The sequence below is a fragment of the Chionomys nivalis genome, chromosome 6 (genome assembly GCF_950005125.1).
Source record: "Chionomys nivalis chromosome 6, mChiNiv1.1, whole genome shotgun sequence".
NCBI classification, from domain to species: Eukaryota; Metazoa; Chordata; class Mammalia; order Rodentia; family Cricetidae; genus Chionomys; species Chionomys nivalis.
In genome coordinates, this window is record NC_080091.1 from 101154611 (window position 1) to 101175394 (window position 20784).

General features: G+C 42.1%; 1 protein-coding gene across 19 annotated transcripts in view; it reads left to right on the forward strand.

Moving 5' to 3' along the window:
• The window catches only part of Znf644 (zinc finger protein 644), a 71341-nt gene that overhangs the window by 15104 nt on the left and 35453 nt on the right, over positions 1–20784 (forward strand). For 11 of the 19 annotated variants that reach the window (XM_057771987.1, XM_057771985.1, XM_057771992.1 and 8 more), the window contains one exon: positions 13482–13542. The exons of 6 other annotated variants lie outside the window; for them this stretch is intronic. In XM_057771987.1, the coding sequence (XP_057627970.1) occupies positions 13499–13542 (44 nt within the window). In that variant the 5' untranslated portion in view covers positions 13482–13498. Of the gene's footprint in view, positions 1–12654; positions 13310–13481; positions 13543–20784 lie in introns of those variants that run through there. 2 more of the 19 variants (XM_057771991.1, XM_057772001.1) reach the window with 1 other exon arrangement.

Genomic DNA, 20784 nt, shown 5'->3' on the forward strand with positions numbered 1-20784 from the left:
CTTGTTGAATGTGTCTTCAGTCCTATTGGAGAGTTGTTGGTTACCGCTAAAGTATGCGCGTCTGCCTTTACTGCTCCCTTAGGGTTCTGGTACCCTGCTGGTTGTTGATATAGTTTGTAGGCATCGTAGCTGTGTAGGACTGTTGGGTACCCCCCCACCCCCCCCCACCCCCCCACCCCTGCCTTGGAAGCTTGCATGGTGCCTTCTAGTCCTCAAAGAGGGCATGCTTAGGTCATTTTCCAGAGCCTTTGGGGTAGCCAGTCTGGTCTTCTTAGTTGGCAGACTATTTCTCCAGCTCCTGCATTGTGATTTTAGCCAGCCTGTAGGAGCAGGTGTTTATTACTTTAACAGAAACCACACTGTCCATTTAATAGTGCTGTGGTTCTGCTGTTTGTTTCATAAAAATACGCTATGAGATTTTGGAAGCATTGTTTATATATTGAGTTACCAGTTGTATAGATGTTGGTAATTCATTTGTACTTCATCTTTGTTGTCAATTACATTATTTTTGAAAATTTATTGCCATTATAATGTTTGTAATTTGAAACTGGAATCTTTTTTTCCTAAAATCAAATTTGGCATGTTGTGGCTGTTTTAAGTTATGGACAAATAGCTGTCAAGTCTCATGTTTAAAGTTTGGACAGATTTGGTAACTGTAGACACATGAACTTGTCCTTATGTCATGCAAATGAGCATGCCCATTACTTTCAGGATTCTTTTTATATCCCATGGCTGTGATCCTTTCCTATTGTCCGTCCCTTTTGTCCTGGAAATGATGGGTTGCATTGTCATTATGGGATAGTTTGCACACCCTGCAGTTGTATTAAATGAAATGAGAATTCTTTTGCATGGAGTTTTTCACACAGCATACTGAGATTCAGACATGCACATCGCCAGCACTCTGTATGATTGGTTTTAAAGTTGTGTAGTGGCGTCTTATTGCAGCTAGTGACAAAGGGTGCCATATATCCTCATATATTAGTCATTCGGGTGAAGTAAAGGACACTCCAATCTCCTTCCTGTTCTGTTGAAAGTGTAGAAACAGGCGACGAAAGCACACACTTACTTGTAGTCTTCGTGATAAGCCCTTGTAAGTTTCCGGAACATGTGCTGTTCAAGTGTCTTACATGCAATGCCACAGTATTAGCATTTAACGTATGCACATCCTGCTCTATGGTTTAATCTCTTGGTGACTGAGTACCCAGTGCCAGCTGAGTGCCCTCAAAGTTTGTGCCCTGTAATTCTTTGAAACTCTTCCGTTCTCTAGCACCCTCCCCACTTTTCCCTATTTTTACACAGCCTGCCCTTCAGCATTGCTTTCTTTCTCTACTGAGTCAGGACCCTTTCTGTACTGATGGTTAGCTAGTCAGTGGTGTTTTCTGTTCTGTCCTGGTGGTTGGCTAGTCAGTGGTGTTTTCTGTTCTGTCCTGGTGGTTAGCTATTCAGTGGTGTTTTCTGTTCTGCACTGAAGGTTAGCTAGTCAGTGGTGTTTTCTGTTCTGTCCTGATGGTTAGCTAGTCAGTGGTGTTTTCTGTTCTGTCCTGATGGTTAGCTAGTCACTGGTGTTTTCTGTTCTGCACTGAAGGTTAGCTAGTCAGTGGTGTTTTCTGTTCTGCACTGAAGGTTAGCTAGTCAGTGGTGTTTTCTGTTCTGCACTGAAGGTTAGCTAGTCAGTGGTGTTTTCTGTTCTGTCCTGATGGTTAGCTAGTCAGTGGTGTTTTCTGTTCTGTCCTGATGGTTAGCTAGTCACTGGTGTTTTCTGTTCTGCACTGAAGGTTAGCTAGTCAGTGGTGTTTTCTGTTCTGCACTGAAGGTTAGCTAGTCAGTGGTGTTTTCTGTTCTGCACTGATGGTTAGCTAGTCAGTGGTGTTTTCTGTTCTGTCCTGATGGTTAGCTAGTCAGTGGTGTTTTCTGTTCTGTCCTGATGGTTAGCTAGTCACTGGTGTTTTCTGTTCTGCACTGAAGGTTAGCTAGTCAGTGGTGTTTTCTGTTCTGCACTGAAGGTTAGCTAGTCAGTGGTGTTTTCTGTTCTGCACTGATGGTTAGCTAGTCAGTGGTGTTTTCTGTTCTGTACTGATGGTTAGCTAGTCAGTGGTGTTTTCTGCTCTGTCTGAACGGCGTGGGCATGATCTCTGGTTCTTGTTGAGTCAGGGGCAGTCTTCTTTATCACCCTTCTGGATGATGTAGTTTTGACTGGTTTCTGTGTAGGGTTGCATAACTTATGGCTAGACACTTCCAGGTAGGTGTTCTGTCTCTTTGCAGTTCCTGTACACTTTGCCTTGAAGTTACTGGTTATGTGTTTTGGGCTCGCTGCTCAGTCTTTTGTGTGATGGGGTATGTATGTCTTTTCCTCAGGCATTAGATTGTTGCTTCATTTATTTCCCTTTTATGCTCACCCTGAAGACGATTGTGCTGCATTTGAATATATTTGGTTTTTAGGCTATTCTTGCAGAAGAATAAAGTTCATCTCTGTTATTCCACCTAGGCCATTATATGTATTCTTTCTCCTGTGTGATTTTTTTTTTTTTTGCGTTAGGGAACATGTAACATATTAATTTTTTTAAAGACTTACTTATTCTGTGTGTATCAGTGTTTTTTGCCTGAGTGTATGTCTGTGTACCATGTACGTGTTTGGTGTCCAAGGAGACCAGAAGAAGGTATTGAATCCTATGGAACTGGATTTACAGGTGATTGTGAGCCACCATGTTGATTCTGGAGCTCAAACCTGAGTCCTCTGCAAGAACAAGCACTCTTAACTACAGAGCCATCTCTCCGGCTCCAGGAACACATAACGACAAGGCAAATCCATCCTAAATGTTCTCACGGTTGAAATTCACTAGCAGATCTCTTGAACTTTTAGTAGAAAACTGAAACTCCGTGCCCATTAAGTTCTTGTTTTTTATGTCCATTCTCCATTTGGATTTTGATAACCATTTTTCTTTACTGTGGTTTTGACTAGATATTTCATGGGAGGAGAATTATATCATATTAACTTTTGTACTAATCGCAGTTAGAATAATGCCCTCAAGTTTTGTCCATGTTGTTATGTACTATATAGTATTTCATTATATGTAATACACTCTTTGTTCATTTATCCATTAGTGGATAGCTGAGTTGCTTCCGTGGTATGAGTGCTGTGGATACTGCTCTAGATATGGAGATGCAAATGCATTTGCTAGTCATATGCTAATTTTAAGTTTTTTGAGGTACTGCTTTTGTTGACCAGAATGGCCACACCTTTTTCTGTTGCTGACTGTGTACCAGTGGTCCCTGCTTCTCTGTGTCCCCACAGTGCTGCTCTCTGTTTATTTTTATAGTAATCATCCTTCTGATTGGGGGGTAACATGGTAGCATCTCAACATGGGTTTGACCTCTAATTCTCTGTAATAAGTGATATTGAATCATCTTTTCGTAGGCTCATGTTCTATTTGATTTTAGAGAATTGATTTTTCAAGTCCTTAGCCCTTGAAAGAGTTAGGCTATTTGTTATTTGTTGTAGTTTGAGAGTCGCTCTGGATTCTCTCATGACATCTTATGCCCAGCCGGGTGCAGAAGTTCTGCAGTGATGAAGCCCTGTTCAGCCAACAACCTGGAACTTTTTCTCCAGTTTTCTTCTAGGAGTTTCATGTTTTTACATTTTACGTCCTGATTTTTAGTCCATTTTTAGTTAATTTTTGTATGTGGTGTGAATTGTCTTTTTGTTTTGTATGTGGATATTGGGCTTTACCAAGATCTTTCCTTGAAGAGATGTTTTCCCACTCTGTATTCTTGGTACCATTATGAAAAACCATTTAACCTTATGCTGGGGTTTCTTTCTGGGTTGTTTTGTTCCATTGATTTTCATGCGTTTGTCAGTAAGTCATAGCATTCTGTTGATTTTACTGATTTTTAGTATGTTCTGAAATCAGGAAGCGTCAAGTCTTGTTGACAATTGTCTTAACAATTCAAGTGGCTGTTTCCTTTTCTACAAAACTGCGCGTTAGCTGACTTTGCCATTTTAGCCACGTGTTTATGTCTTTAATGTCGTTAATCCTTTCTTATTTCCATAGTACAATTTCTTTTTTGTTAACTCCTGAATATTTTTTAATGCTATTATAGATAAAATTGTTTCCTCAGTTTTTTTATTTTTTGTGTATATGAATAGCAAATGTTTTTAATGTGTTGACTTTGTTTTCTGCTACATTGCTCAGTTTGTCAGCAGCAATAGGATTTTATTTTGAATTCTATAGAGTATTCTTCATTTAGGATCAACCTATCATCCTTAGGCAAAGATCATTTTCCTGTTTCTTTCTGAATTGAATGCACTTTTATTACCTGTCAAATTTCTATGCACACATTTCTGGTGATGCAGTGGATGGGAGTGGTAAGAAAAGGGAGCATTGTCTTATTTCCGGACTTAAGAGAACACTCAGTCTTTACTCCTGTGTTTACTGTAGACTTATCACATGTGTGAGCATTCCAGTCTGAGGTCAGTGGGCAGCAAGTGTTCAGGACAGCTGTGAATGCTAGGGTGTTTGTAGATGACAGTGGTGTCTAAAGGTGGATACCCCTTAGTTGTGTAGTTTTTATCAGGTTGAAGTGGTTTCTATATTTAGTTCTATAATAAAGTAGTGCTGAGTTTGGTTGTGTGGGTCTTGTACATCAACTAAGATGAAGTTCTGACCCTTCCCCCATTACCGTCGTTTACAGTGGTCGCTCTTGTGTTGAGCTATGTGAGCTGTCCAGGCTATGACTCACTTGTTGCAGTACATAGTTCTTTATTATACTGTTGGATTTGTTTTGGTAATACTTACTCGTTATTTACATCATCATTAGAGATACTAGATTAGTTTTCTTCTTGTGCCTTTGTCTTGATTCGGTTTCAAGATAATTGACCTCATAGAATGAGTTTGAAGTATTCAGTTCTTTGGGAGAATTTGACTCTTGAGTGTTTGGTAGAATTTTCTAGAGGAGGTATCTGGTCTTGGGCTTTTCTTAGTTCGAAAAAATTTAGAGTTTTAAAAAATTATTAATAAGTTTAGGTATTTTGCCTGCATGTATATGTGTGTATCGTGGAGGCCAGAAGAGAGTATGTCAGATCCCCTGGACTGGAGGTAGACAGTGTGAGCCACTGTGTGTGCTGGGAGTTGAACCTGGGTCCTCTGCAAGAGTGTCCAGTGCTTTGACTCACTAAGCTATCTCTAGTCGAAAACTTTGAATGGCTGCATCTGTGTTATTCGTGTCTCTGGACTAAAGTACTTGACAAGAATATGATGGCCCAATGATTTTAGAGGTTTAGCCCACCCAGTTCATGGCAGTAGTTTGTGGCAGGAACTTGAGGCCTGTAGTTTTCAAGGGCCCACTTCATGTGAGCTACTCCTGCCAGTCAGGCTCCATGTAATAATGGTCCTACAGCCTTTGAAAACAGCATCACTGCTGGACCACAGCCTCAAGCATTTGGGAGACAGTTCAGATTCAACCATAATAGCATTTAATCTCCTTTATTAGTTACGAATTATTCAGAGGTTTTACTTGTCTTGTGGCACACAGAGGTTTATTTTTAATTATGCATATATATTCTGTGTGTGTGCATGTGTGCATTTGTGGGTATAGGTGCCCGCAGAGTCCAGAAGAGGGCATTGTATCCCCTGGAGCTGGAGTTACAGGTGGTTTTGAGTCACCCTGACTGGGTGCCAGGAACTGAACTTTGGTTCTCTGGAAAAGCAGCAAGTTTTGTTAGTTGCTCTCATCAAAGTAGTTATATCTTTAAGAATCTATTCAATTCTGGGTTTCTCATTTGTTGGCCATTGTGGTTCCTGACATGACTTCCTTTGCAGGATACTCTTCATTTCTGTTTCCAGTAGTCTTCTTTTGGTTCTCAGTTTTGTGAATCTTTTTAATACTTATGTCTTAATATTTATCATTCCCGTTTTTCTAACTTGTTTTAGCTTAGTTCTTTTCTATTTCATTGAGGCATGGTTTCTAAATTCCCAGTGATATCGGTTTTGATGCGTTGATTGATTGGGAGTGAGCATTGGTTCCATGGTACAGCAAATGCCTGTAATTGTAGCATTTGAGGTAGCTTAGACTACACATCAAGGTATTATCCTGAAAGTATCCTTCAAAGAATTTTCTGAGAGAGCAAGATGCTAACTTCCCACTGGTGTGTAAATTCCCTGCTTCCCTCTGCTGCTGGCTTTTGGTTTCATTGTATTAAAGTCAGACAGATGCTTTTAGGCTCTGAAATTCTTGACACTTGTAGCTGTGTGGATCTGAATATCTGATTACTGTTCTGAAATATGTCATTTTCTAAAATATATTTGTTTCCTCAGCATGTTTTCCCTTTTCATACCAGATGTTATTATAATTACGGAGCCAATATTGTCATATAATATTAACTAAAGACACCTCCCCTTTCCTCTGTTTTCCCCCCAAAATTTCTTTCTTGTTCATTGCAGCACTTCACATTTGGTTGCTATTTTCTGTAGATGCTCATGACATGTTTTCAATGACTTTTCAGTTTTGAGTATTGGTTGACTGCATTAGAAGATCTCTGTTGGAATGTGTTTTCTCAGGGTTAGGATGTAGTAGGGCAACGGGGTGTAGGGGGAATTAGAGATACAGGGGGCAGATGGCAGTGGGGTGTAGGGGGCAGTGGGGTATAAGGGGCACTAGGGAGATGTATTTGACAGTTTAGTCTCCTCCCAAACCCTGCTAAGGTGAATGAGCTGTACCGCCCTCTCTTGCTTTCCTCATTCCTATGTCCCCTTCCTAGTGCTCATCTAGAATTCTCCTTCTATATCCAGTTAGGTGTGATCTTGGAAGTACTGTCTATCAAACTTTCTTACACGATCCTTTCAAAACAGGAAGTGTTGAAGGTAGGGGCTGTTGACTTTTGTAAGGGTACAGAGAAAAGTGGATGCTTGTGGACTGTGGTGGGGAATGTAATTTAATAGAGCCTTTATGGAGAAGAGTACAGAGTAGGGGACAGGAGCAGGGTTATCAGCGCAGTCCAGTGTCCCCACTGCTGGGTGTATGTCCACAGGAATGAAGCAGAATGCAAAGAGCTGTCCTGATCACCACGGTTAAGACATATAGATGAAGCCGGGCGGTGGTGGTGCACGCCTTTAATCCCAGCCATCAGGAGGCAGAAGCAGGTGATCTCTGTGAGTTTGAAGCCAGCCTGGTTTACAGATTGAGTTCCAGGACAGGCTCCAAAGCTACAGAGAAACCCTGTCTCGAAAAACCAAACCAAACCAAACCAAAAAGACATCTACCTGAAAGCCTGTCGTCTGTCATCAGTTAGATGGCTAAGTACGAAGCGCATACATGCGGGGCGAACTGCTCTTTCAGCCTCTAGCAAGAAAGCAGTCATGTCACCCAGGGCAGAGCGGATGAACGTGGAGGACTTCAGCCAATGAAAGGATAGCACCATGTGACTTTGCATAATGAGGAGTTGTGGGAAGTTGAACTCACAGAATAGGGCTTACCTTGGGCTGGGTATAGATGAGATGGTGATAGCATTGAATATTGATCATTTTTTTGGAATAAGAAATACAATGTATTACACAGCACAGTGAATAATAGCAACACCTTGTATGTTTAAAAGTTCTAAGAGTAGATTTAAATGTTTCACCACAAAAACCTAAGTTTGTGCTGACTTATTATTATAGCTTAATCATCTGACAGTGTAAACCCAAATTAAAACAAGACATGTACCCTGAAGTAATATGCACAATTTTTTGTTTGTTTGGTTTTTTGAGACAGGATTTCTCTGTGTAACCCCGGCTATCCTAGAATTCACTCTGTAGAGGAGTCTGGCCTTGAACTCAGATCCTGTGTCTGTATCTGGGATTAAACGTGTGAGTCACCACTACCTGTTGTCTGAGGCTGCTCGTTCATTTCCAGCCTCCCAGACCCGAAATAACCACACAGAAACTGTATTATTAAACACTGCTTGGCCTATTAGCTCACACTTCTTATTGGCTAGCTCTTTATATCTTAAATTAACCCATTTCTATTAATCTGTGTATCACCATGTGGTTGTGGCTTACCTGTAAGTTCCATTTGGCCTCCAACACCTGTCTCCTGCAGTGGCTGCATGGCTTCTTCCTAGCTCCACCTACTCTCTTGCTATATCCCTTCCAGCCTGACTGTTCTGCCCTGCCATAGGGTGAAGCAGATTCTTTTATGTTGGAGGAGGCCGCTTGTTGGTTCCCGGCTGCACAGTCCTGAAATAATCACACAGAAACTGTATGAATTAAATCACTGCTTGGCCCATTAGCTCTAGCTCTTATTGGCTAACTCTTACATATTAATTTATCCCATTTCTATTAATCTGTATTGCCACATGGCTTACTGGCTAAAGTTCTGGCATCTGTCTCTGTCAGCGGCTTCATGGCTTCTCTCTGCTCCGCCTTCTTCCTCCCAGCATTCAGTCCAAACTTCCCCGCCTACCTCTGTTCTGCCCTGCTCTGCTGTAGGCTCAAAGCAGTTCTTTATTAACCAGTGGTATTCACAGCATACAGAGGGGAATCCCATATCAACTGCCTAGCAATAGTATGTACAATTATTTTTTAATTAAAAACAAAAAATTTTAGTATTTCTAAAATATATTGGTGTGATTATTTTGTGTGAACAGATACATCTGGAAGTTTTTTTCTTTTCTGATTTTGAGCAGAACAAGATAAAAAAAATTCAGGAGTTATTTGTGTTATGGTGTTTGAATCCTTTTATTTTTTATTATGGTACACGTATATAGCAGAATTTAATTGTAAACCATATGTACCCTTTAATGTGTATTAATCTACTTGGACTACTGTAATAAAATACCCCACAGCAGGTCTTCTAAACAACAGAAACGCATTTGTTCACAGTGACAGAGACGGGAAGGCCATGAGAATGTGCAGCGTTTTCCCTACAGAGGCCTTCCTTTCAGGTAGTCTTTGACCCTCGTAGGGACAGCTGGCCTGTGGCTTCCCCCTCAGCACCCATGTCATCCCTTGCTTCCTGAAGTGCTCCTCCTTCACACAGTCACCTTTGGGGAAAGACAGATGTCAGCTCTGGAGGCTGGGAGGCTGGAGTCAAGATGGTAAGGTGTAAGAACTGGCTGAGCAAGTCTGACTCCAGCCTAAGGAACTTAGTGTCTTGTTTGAAAAGCTGGAGGAAAAAAAAAATAAAACAACCAAACTCACACCACTTAGGGCTCTAGCTCAAAACACTTGCTGTATGTGTGAGGTTGTGAGTTCAGTGCCCAGTGCTTGAGCGTGCGGTGGGTACAGTGCCCAGTGCGTGAGTGTGCGGTGGGTTCGGTGCCCAGTGCATGAGCGTGCGCTGGATTCGGTGCCCAGTGCTTGAGCGTGCGGTGGGTACAGTACCCAGTGCGTGAGCGTGCACTGGGTTCGGTGCCCAGTGCGTGAACGTGAGGTGGGTTCGGTGCCCAGTGTGTGAGCGTGCGGTGGGTTCGGTGCCCAGTGCATGAGCGTGCGCTGGATTCGGTGCCCAGTGCTTGAGCGTGCGGTGGGTACAGTGCCCAGTGCGTGAGTGTGCGGTGGGTTCGGTGCCCAGTGCATGAGCGTGCGCTGGATTCGGTGCCCAGTGCTTGAGCGTGCGGTGGGTACAGTGCCCAGTGCGTGAGCGTGCACTGGGTTCGGTGCCCAGTGCGTGAACATGAGGTGGATTCGGTGCCCAGTGCGTGAACATGAGGTGGATTCGGTGCCCAGTGCGTGAACATGAGGTGGGTTCGGTGCCCAGTGCGTGAACGTGAGGTGGATTCGGTGCCCAGTGCGTGAGCGTGTGGTGGGTTCGGTACCCAGTGTGTGAGCGTGCGGTGGGTTCGGTGCCCAGTGCGTGAACATGAGGTGGATTCGGTGCCCAGTGCGTGAACATGAGGTGGGTTCGGTGCCCAGTGCGTGAACGTGAGGTGGGTTCGGTACCCAGTGCGTGAGCGTGTGGTGGGTTCGGTACCCAGTGCTTGAGAGTGCGGTGGATTCGGTGCCCAGTGCGTGAGCATGTGGTGGGTTCGGTGCCCAGTGCATGAGTGTGAAGTGTGCTCGGTGCCCAGTGTGTGAGCGTGTGGCGGGCTCGGTGCCCAGTGCTTGAGCATGCAGCGGGCTCGGTGCCCAGTGCGTGAGTGTGAGGTAAGTTAGTGCCTAGTGCTAGAACATGAGGTCCTAGTTTCAGTGCAGTGTGTTTGCTTGCGCATGCACATGGGCGTGTGCATGGGTGGGGGGTTGTTCAGTGCCTAGGGATGTGGAGGGAGAAGAGGTCTGCAGTCATTGTTACGGGTCCAGCTCTCCTCATTGTGGAGGTTCTCAGCGAGTGTCTGTCTCTTGCCTCTTCATGAGACTGCTGGTGATGTCGCTGCTTGTGGCTATTGTCAAGGCCAGCATTTACAAATTTCTATGCTGTGTATTCTCGTCTTCTGTGTGTATTCTGATTTTCTCCTGCCTCCTTACACAGTTATATATACTTTAGAACCTACTGAGATGATCCAGTCTGTCCACCCCCTCACACACACACACACACACACACACACACACACAAAGTTGAATGGTTGTAAGAATGCACCACATCTTATAGAAATCATTCCCGTAACTCCGTGCATCTGGAGCTATGGAAGTATCGCTGTCTCTGCCCCATGTCTTGAGACCAGCATCCTGAGTCACAGCAGTTGGCACCCAGGTTTTCCTGCTTAGTACTAATGTCAGGTCAGGATTTCTGCTCACAGGCTTTCTGTATGGACTGCACCCTTAACACCCCTGGGGTGAGGCTGTCAGCTCTCATTTTGAGTAGTTTTGGTTATTTCTTGTTACATGGAGGGCTAGCTTGTTTGTGTTTTCTGTCCTGCCTGGTACCCCAGCTGTTTAGTCCCAGAGAAAAATCACACAGAGATCTCTATAAATTATAAGCTGATTGGCCCATTAGCTCTAGGCTCTCACTGGCTAACTCTCACATCTTGATTAACCCATTTTTCTGATCTATGTTAGCCATGTGGCTCAGTACCTTTTTTTCAGCGGGGCAGATCACATCCTGCTGCTTCCGTGGTCTGGGCAGGAGTGGGAGGAATTAACTTCCTCCTTCCTAGAATTCTCCTGTTCTCATTACATCATTTCTACTTCCTGTCTGGTTTTCCTGCCTATACTTCCTGCCTGGCCAATCAGCATTTATTTAAAACATGATTGACAGATTACAGACAATTCTCCCGCACCAATTTCTTATGCTAATATGTCTAGAAATGCAAGTCAGTTTTTTTTTTAGTTCTTGAAATGTGAACTAAAGTTTTACTTGGTTGTTTTATTTCAGATACACGTAGGGTCTAGTCGGGTTTTTCTTTGGACCACCAGCTCACAAAAAACAACACGGAGACTTATTAGTTATGAAAGCTCAGCCTTAGCTTAGGCTTGTCCCATTAGCTCTTGAAACTTAGTTTAACCCATTTCTATTCACCTACGTGCTGCCATGGGACCCGCGGCTTTTACCTTTCCTCCTGCATGTCTGTTCCCGCTGCATTCAGCTGACTCTTCTGCCTTTTTCCCAGAATTCTCCCTCGACCCTCTCTGCCTCTCATTCCAGCCCATCTCCCTGTCTAGCTATTGACCATTTAGTTTTTTTATTACATTAATCATAGAATACATTTTCACATAGTGTATAAATATCCAATAACAGTTGGGATTCCAAAATTTGAATCTTATTCAGTCTGCATTATTAGGGTTTTAAAAACTGTCAGTTGGGCGATGGTGACCCAGCACTTGAGAGGCCGAGCCAGATGGATCTCTGTGAGTTCAAGGCCAGCTAAGTCTATAGAGTGAGTTCCAGGACAGTCAGGACTGCACTAGAGAAACCCTGACTCGAAAAAACAAAACAAAACAAAAACCACAAAAATAAAAAGCCAAAGACCATGCCAACCAACTGAAATAAGTGAGTTTATGTCTCTGATTTGTTTACACTGTAGGTCAGAAAATACACACGCACACGGAAAGCACTCACTAGTTACAATTATACAGGTTTTATAATTCAGTGAAATAACTGGTAGAACCCTATTTGACACAGCCGATGGGATTAAAATCCAGTCTACCAGGATATGACCACCATGGTAGAAGTCACTGACGGGGTAGTTGTGGAGGCAGGATTAGATGCTGGTAGGTCTGGAAGTGGAACAGCGGGGATAATCTGGGTTGGAAATTGGAGTAAGTATGGTGCTTCCACCTTGAGAATAATAAATTAAAATAATAGATCCCTTTGGTAGGGGAAGATATTATCGATTTTGGGTAAGGCGATACTGAGTTTCAGAATTGGTAGAAATGGATTTTTGGTGAGTCTCTTTTTAGTGGATAATTAGTAATAAAAAGTGTTATATATTAAACTGATTCCTAAGTCTCTAATGGTGCTTAACATAGTCTTTATGCTTCGTCTCTGTTAGCTGTTACCATTTATCATTGATGTGTTGTATGTCATTCTATCACTGTATCCTTTATTACATGGTATGGATACATTATTAGATAAACAGGGACCTGACCTATAACCTCCTCATACCTGGTTCTGCATAAATGAATTTAACAAGCACTGTTATTAAAATAGTTAGAGCCCTAACCAGGCGGTGGTGGCGCACGCCTTTAATCCCAGCACTCGGGAGGCAGAGGCAGGTGAATCTCTGTGGGTTTGAGGCCAGCCTTGTCTACAGAGTGAGTTCCAGGACAGGAACCAAAAGCTTCAGAGAAATTCTGTCTCGAAAAACATGAATGAATGAATGAATGAATGGAATGAATGAATGAATGAATATTTAAAGCCTGTGTTAAAATTGTTGGGGGAAATTGTGTCTGCGCAGGTGTCTCCAGATCTGCCTTTGTCTTGTTGCCAGTCTCTCAGTGTAGCACGCGTGTCCACAGCATTTGCACTGTATCAGCACTGTAACAGTGATCTAGACTGCATGTGAGAATGGACATAGGTTGCACACAAAGATCATGCCATTTTATATAAGGGATCTGACCAAGTGCAGATGTTCATATCTTGAAGGGTTATAGACAGAATTAACATTGCTGTTATTAAAATTGATGAAAGCAAGTTACATAAAAAATTTTAAAAACTACAAATTATATTTCTTTAAAATATTTTTTTAGGTGTGTGAGTGTTTTTCCTGAATGTGTGTGTACTGTGTGTGCAGTGCCCACAGAGGTCAGAAGAGGGCATCAGAAAGTCTGGAGTCACAGACAGTTGTTGCTGCCCTGTTGGTGCTGGAAACCCAGCCTGGGTCCCTTGTAAGAGCAGCAAGTGTCTGGAACCACTGAACCATTTCTCCAGCCACCTACAATTTTATCGCTCCCCTCGAAAGGTACTTAATAGTTTATTGAGCATTTAATTAGCTTAGTTGTTGAACACTTAGATGTTGTTTTATGAATAAAATAAGTTTATAGTTTTTAATTTAAAATAGTGTATTGTGCATAGTTTGTCCTATCTGAATGAATCACAAAACTAAACGATGGTTTTTACATGTGTTCTTTTAGGATTGATTTAATTTTGGATGAGATTATTCTTGCATCGAGATGTTATTAAGCCAAAATTTAGGTAAGTAGACCACTTTATTAAATGTCACATATCAAAGTAGGAATAGTAAAAAATAGTTTATATTTTGAAAACATGCCTACAAGTCTAGAGTTAACGAGTTTTAATAAAATTTTGCAATATGCTGTATTAACGTTTTGACCAGTTAGTAGGAGTAAAGAAGTAGCTATAAAATGGTGACGTTATAGTTGGTGCTTTGGAGGCCACCACCCAGCTCCCAAATGAAAACACGGAGGCTTGTTCTTACTTATGAATGCCTGGCCTTAGCTTGGCTTTTTTCTAGTCAGCTTTTGCAATTCAACTTACCCTGTTTCTCTTTAACCACCTTTTGCCTCTTGGTTTTTTACCTTTATTCTGTATATCTTTCTTTCCTTCTTAGCTCCGTGGCTGGCTGTGTGGCTGGGAGGTTGGCTCCTGCGTCCTCTCTCCTTCTCCTCTCCATTTTTTTCTTGCTGCTCGATCTTCTCTTCACAGATTTCTCCTCCTGTTTATTCCCTTTCCCTGACCGCCCTGCCTATCCTTGGCCTAGATATTGGCCGTTCCGCTCTTTATTAGACCAATCAGGTGTTTTAGGCAGGCAAAGTCACACAACTTTACAGAGTTAGACAAATGCAACGTTAAAGAATGCAACACATCTTTCTGTCATTAAACAAATATTCCGTGCATAAACGAATGTAACACATTTAAACTAATATTCTACAACACGAAACAATCTTAATTTTCTTTCTTTAGTATTGAGGCTAAAGCTAACATTGTGGAATTGTCCTAATATTGTTGGACCATGTTGGAAACTCAGATTAGTGTCGCGCTAAGCACAGTTGCTGATCTTTCACTAGTTAGTGCAAGATGTGTTGGCTGCTTTGTCTTCTCTGTGGTCTAGAGAACATAGTTCTCTTCTGTGGCTTTTGCTTTATTTCCTTTAACAGAATTTGTAAGCCATGACTTCTCTCTTACTGTGATGTTGAGAGCCTGTATGTTTTGGTCACACATGTGCATGTGTGTGGAGGCCAGAGGCTACAGCAGGTGTCCTCCTTCCCTGAGGGTTCTTCCAGCCGGTCAGCTGCCTGCCCTCCGAGCCCAGACTTGCGTGGCAAGCATTCTGTCTCCTGAGGGCCTCCCCATGGATGGCTTTCTCATGTACTTCATTCTGACTGGCCTTCTAAAGATGGTTGACTTTTAAAAAACTTGCCGGGCGGTGGTGGCGCACGCCTTTAATCCCAGCACTTGGGAGGCAGAGGCAGGCGGATCTCTGTGAGTTCAAGACCAGCCTGGTCTACAAGAGCTAGTTCCAGGACAGGCTCCAAAACCACAGAGAAACCCTGTCTTGAAAAAGAAAAAAAACAAAAACAAAAACTTAATTTTGATGTTATTTTGTGTCTGATGTGTGAAAGAATGCTTTTTAAGTTGTAAGCTTTTGAAATGATAAAAACACATTATCAGTAAACATGGCCTTAAAATACAGAGTGAAAAAGAACAGCTCATCTGTCAAGTTGTGGACTGTCTTGACTCAGAAGCAGCTTACACTATACTTTAAGGTCCTATCGGTATCTCGGTGGCTCACTAAGTCTGCATTGCGTTAGAACCCTCTTTTTGGTTGCATGTTTGTAGTGTCGCAGGGTTGTTGTATTTAAAATTCTGCAGAAGTCAGATATGTACTTTCCTTTTGTCACGTTATAATTAACCTTCAGTGGTGTGTGAACCTAAAGTACAGAATTGATGACTGTATTGTAATTGACATTGAACCACTCCTCTAGATTATTCCCAAAAGTTCCTTAATTCTTTTCAGTGTGATAGCTTTCTGCTGAGGTAAGCCTCATTACATTTCATTAACCTGGTTTAAATTTAATTTTGAACTTCATGTACATAAAATTATAGTTTATACCTTTTTAAAAAAAGTTTTATTTTGGTGTTTTTGTTTTTTTATATTATGAGAATATTTATTTATTATTTATTATTTTTATTATTTATTATTTTTATTATTGAGGAATATTCTCCTGTATGAATGTGACGCATTGTTTGTGTGCTGTTCATAAGCTTTTGCATTCAGTTGCCAGTTGTTACCCTCTACTTCTACAGTTCAGAGAGTGTAAGCTCTCTGCGTCATACATGATGACTCGTCTGTGCCCGCCTGCCTACAGTTCAGAGAGTGTAAGCTCTCTGCGTCATACATGATGACTCCTGTGTCCGCCTGCCTACAGTTCAGAGAGTGTAAGCTCTCTGCGTCATACATGATGACTCGTCTGTGCCCGCCTGCCTACAGTTCAGAGAGTGTAAGCTTTCTGCGTCATACATGATGACTCGTCTGTGCCCGCCTGCCTACAGTTCAGAGAGTGTAAGCTCTCTGTGTCATACATGATGACTCGTCTGTGCCCGCCTGCCTACAGTTCAGAGAGTGTAAGCTCTCTGCGTCATACATGATGACTCCTCTGTGCCCGGCTGCCTACAGTTAAGAGACATTGCCAATATTCTTTCCACTAGGTACAGCCCTTTTTTCAGAAATAGTCATTATTTCATGGATTGTCTCATAAACTTGGAGCCAGGCCTGGCATTTTGTAGTAGGTGCTGTGTGAGATTGATTCTTTTGCTGTGAAGTGACGCCTTGATTAAAGCAACTTATAAAAGAAAGCATTTAATTTAGAGCACACGGTTCCAGAAGGTTAATCCGCAGCCATCATGGTGGGGAGCATGGCGTGAGACAGGGCAGGCATGCTGCTGGAATAGTGGCTGAGAGCTCACATGTTGAGACAGAGAAGGAGCTACTAGGGAATGGCATGGTCTTTTAAAACCTCAACGCCTACCCTCACAGTGACTCACCTCCAACAAGGTCACACCTGATCCTTCCCAAACAGTTGTACCAACTACAGACCAAGCTTTCAAGTATGTGAGCCTGTGGGGCCGTTGTCATCAGACACTCCCGTTGTTGTCCATGTCTCATTTATCTCATGTGACCCTTGAGATACGCATGCACTCAGTGAATGTTTGTTTGCTGTTTATTATGTGCATTGGTGTGAAAGGGTCAGATCCCCCGGAACCAGGGTCACCGACAGTTGTGAGATGTTACGTGGATGCTGGGAATTGAGTTCAGGTCCTCTGGTAGAACAGTCAATGCTCTTAACCACTGAGCCATGTAGGGGGGGAGGGGCGCGCTTGTTTGTCCCAGCCACCTGGCTAGCTTGGCCCCAAAATAACCACACAGAAATTGTATTAATTAAATCACTGCTTGGCCCATTAACTCTTAACTTCTTATTGGCTAATTCTTACATCTTAATTTAACCCATTTCTATTAATCTGTGTATTGCCATATGGTTGTGACTTACCGGCAAGGTTCTGAGTCTGACTCTGGCTGCGGATGCATGACTTCTCTCTGACTCCGCCCTTCTTTTTCCCAGCATTCAGTTCTGTCTCCCTGCCTACTTAAGTTGTGCCCTATCAAGGGCCCAAAGCAGTTTCTTTATTAACCAATGAAAGCAACACAAAGACAAAAGGACCTCCTATACCAGAGCCATCTCTCCAGTCCCCAAATATCATTGATTTTGATTACTGTTTCCATGCAAAGGTATTAAATCTGTTCTGTAGGAATTGACAAAATATTCTCTTTGATTTTTTTTCACTATTTATTTCTTTAATCTGAAGCTTTAAAAAGATGTGCTGCTAATAAGTTTTAAAAAGCAGAAAGATTGGGCACATCTGTCAAGGTGAAGGGAGCGCCCACATTTCCCTGAGGGTGAACATGGGGAGACTGCAGCTCTGTGGTCTAGAACTGTGGGTGTTGGTGGTCACTGTAGCGTAGGCAGCTGGCCATCAGCATTCTTGTTTTAGCATTATAAACATATATATACATATAAAAACATGTTTAGAAAACATGTATATATACTTGCACACACAATGCTTTCTTTTAAAAATATAAAACATTTGACAGTTTTTTTTTCCTCCTTAGTATCTGAAATTTGGCTAGTTGGGTTGGCTGTTGCAGTCACCTGGGGGTTTTATGCCTGCAACTAGACTGCCTGTTAGCAAGTCCAAAGCAAGAAGAGGTTCTTCCCCACTGGGATCAACTTGTTTCTTCTCTCATTGCAGCTTCTGCGATAAAGGCTGGAAGCTCAGTAGGCTACTGACCCCCTCTCATGCTGTACTTTTCTCTACAAGGGTTTTGTTGCTCCTGTTGAACATATAACCTTGATTAGCTTGTGCTTCCTTCTGGATGCAAAGTGTGTGATCTTCTTGTTGACACTGCTTGTCTGCATATTTCTAACTCCTTGATTTGGATTTTAGACTCAATTTTCTCTTTAGCAGTTTCTAGATGTCCCTCACTTTCAGTTTCTTCTTTTTTGAGTGGGGTCCTGGAAAAAAGAACTGTTTTCCTTGGTTGGAGGTGTAAAATTATGGGCAGAGGGAGGTTTGCACCAAAATTTGAATTTCAGAAATGTTTTTGTCTCACTTATTTCATTTACCTGGATATTCATGTTGCCATATTTATTGGTATTTTATTTCTCTGTGGTTTTGAGACAAGGTCTCACTGTGTGGTCAGGATGACCTCAGACTTGATGTGGTCTTTGTGCCTCAATGGCCCGAGTGCTGGGTTCTGGCATGCACCACTATACCCGGTTACCAGACGTGCTTAGGTGTGTTCACACTGCTGCAGCATAGCAATTCATTGTGTGACTTGTTTCCTGTCTTTTTCACATTGTTTAGACAAGTCTGATTTTGAACTCACCAAAAGTAATGCGGTGAAAGTCTTCATTCAGATATTTCAGTTGTATAGATAATCGTCATGAGGTTCAGAAATAGTAAGTGACTGGCTTAAGGCTAGGTGAGTAATTGCAAAGCAAGAACCTAGGTCTTCTGACCTCTTCATAGTATTCTTTTGAGAAGACCAGGAAAGCTAATATTTGACATCTAGTAAGTCTTGAGATTGTGGTCCTCTCTACTCCTTGACTATTTATCTTTAAAATGTTTTAAAATATCAGTTGTCTGATGTTATCTGAATGTATCATTGTAGTTAAATTATTTTTAGTCCATCCTTGGTAGTAGATGTTAGAGTCAGGGAGGATGATGACTGGATATGTAACTATAGTCGTGTGCGATGCAGCCCTGGTCCTAGCTGTGCCTTAATATACATTAATATATGCTCAAGCATCTGATACAACTCCTTGTTTTAGTAGACATTTGTTTGAGATAGAAAATGTTATACCACGCTTATAGCAGTAAAAGAGATGTGAGATAAAATGTTTAAAATGGGATGGGTGGTGTGGTGCAGACCTTTAATACCAGTACTTGAAAAGCAGAGGCAGGTGGATCTCTCTTTGAGTTCAAGGTCAGCCTGGGCTGCATAGTGAGACCCTGTTTCAACAAAAACCACAAGAATCTTACACAAGTAAAATCTTTTGCTAATCTCATTTAAATGCTTATGCACATGCCCCGGGTTATTTTGGAAAACTATGTTATTGATTTCTATACACATGAACTGGTGACTTTTTTTTTTAACTGATATTAATTAAATAGTATCATTAAGTTTTTGCCTATTTATAACTGGTTTTCTTACTTTGTACTTAAGGTTTATCCATATTGTGGTGTTTTGCCAAACTTCCTTTTAGGACTGTTGTGTGTATGTACCACATTTTATCAGCTTTTCCATGGGAGGACGTATGTTCCAGTTAGCATAGGTTTATGTTGCAGGAGGGAGAGCCGCTTGTTCATTCCTGGCTGCCTAGCCCTGAAATAATCACACAGAAACTGTATTAATTAAATCACGGCATTTTTACATTTTAATTTAACCCATCTCCATTAATCTGTGTATCACCATGAGGTCGTGGCCTACCAGCAAAGTTTCGACACGTGTATCTCTGGCGGTGGGTCCATGGGTCCTCTCTCTGCCTTCCTTCTATCAGCTTTCAGTCCGGTTCTCCCCGCCTACCTAAGTTCTGCCCTATCACAGGCCAAGTTAGCTTCTTTATTCATTAACTAATGAAAGCAACACATAGACAGAAGGACCTCCACACCAGGTTTATAATTTCTTTTGGTACCCTACTTTCTGTTCTTTGGGACTATCTCTGGGTATTTTGGGTTACATGGTGAATGTAGTTTCAGTGTTCTGAAAGCAACCACATTGTTTTCTGTAGCCGCTACAACATGTGACGCTGCCTCTAACTTCTCACTGAAGCTTCTTTTCTGTGTCTGTGTATGGTGGTATGTGTTGTTACCTTTTGATAGCAGCTGTCCTGACTACGGTAATGAGGTGATGACTCAGTGCAGTTTTGTTTGTTTGAGATGGAGTCTTGCTGTAGTGTCAAGAGGTTCTGTTGTGGCCTCTGTAGTGTTGAGCCGCCATGCCTGTGTCTCGTGGAGGCTTGGTTGGTGATCAGGATGTTAAGTGTCTTCCATGTGCTTCTTGACATTTGTGGATTAGTGTTGGAGAAATGTCAGATCCCTTGCTTATTAAATAAACAGATTATTGGAGTGAATGTTGTTTCTGGGTCCTGAAATTTCTTTATATATTCTGGCTATGAACCTCCTGACACATACATGATTTGAAAATTTTTTCATTGCAAGGGTTCCCTCACTGTTCACTGTTTCTGTTGTTGAACAGTTTTTCACATCTGTCTGTTTTGGAGTCACAGTTTTCCTGTAGGCCAGTCTTGAACTTGCTGTGTAGTGAAGTTCACTTTGACTTGTAATCAGTCCTGCTGCCTCTCACCTGTTATACCATGCTTGGTTTATGCAGTAATTGGGATTGATCCAGTTAATATACTTTGATCCTGCTAGGTAGGCATTCTACCACTTGACCTAAGTCCTCAGCCCCATTTTTAGTTTTTGTATATTTAACCTTGTTCATTTTAAAGTTGTTTCAGTTGTTTGGTGTTTGTTGAGATTTTTATATGTATTTTAGGGTGAGTTTCTCTGTTCTGACAAAAGTGTCATTGGGATTCTGATGGGGAATTGCATTGAATTGGAAGATTTATTTGTATAATGTTGACTTCTGTGATGGCTGTTCTTGGCCGTCAGCTTGCTTTAATCTAGGTCACACCTTGCAGCCTGTATCAGGATATGGAAGAAGGTGGTTCCTTTTCTTTGCAATTGGTCCTCCTGGCACTGGCAAGTCCACTTATTCATTGGCATTGGAGTCTACTTTGGAATTCCAGCGTATGCTGGAGACCAGCTGAGACACTGAGCCTTGCGGACTGAACGACTGGATTCTTGCCTCTTCTGTGGTAGACAGCCATTGTTCCGTTATTTGGACCACAGTTT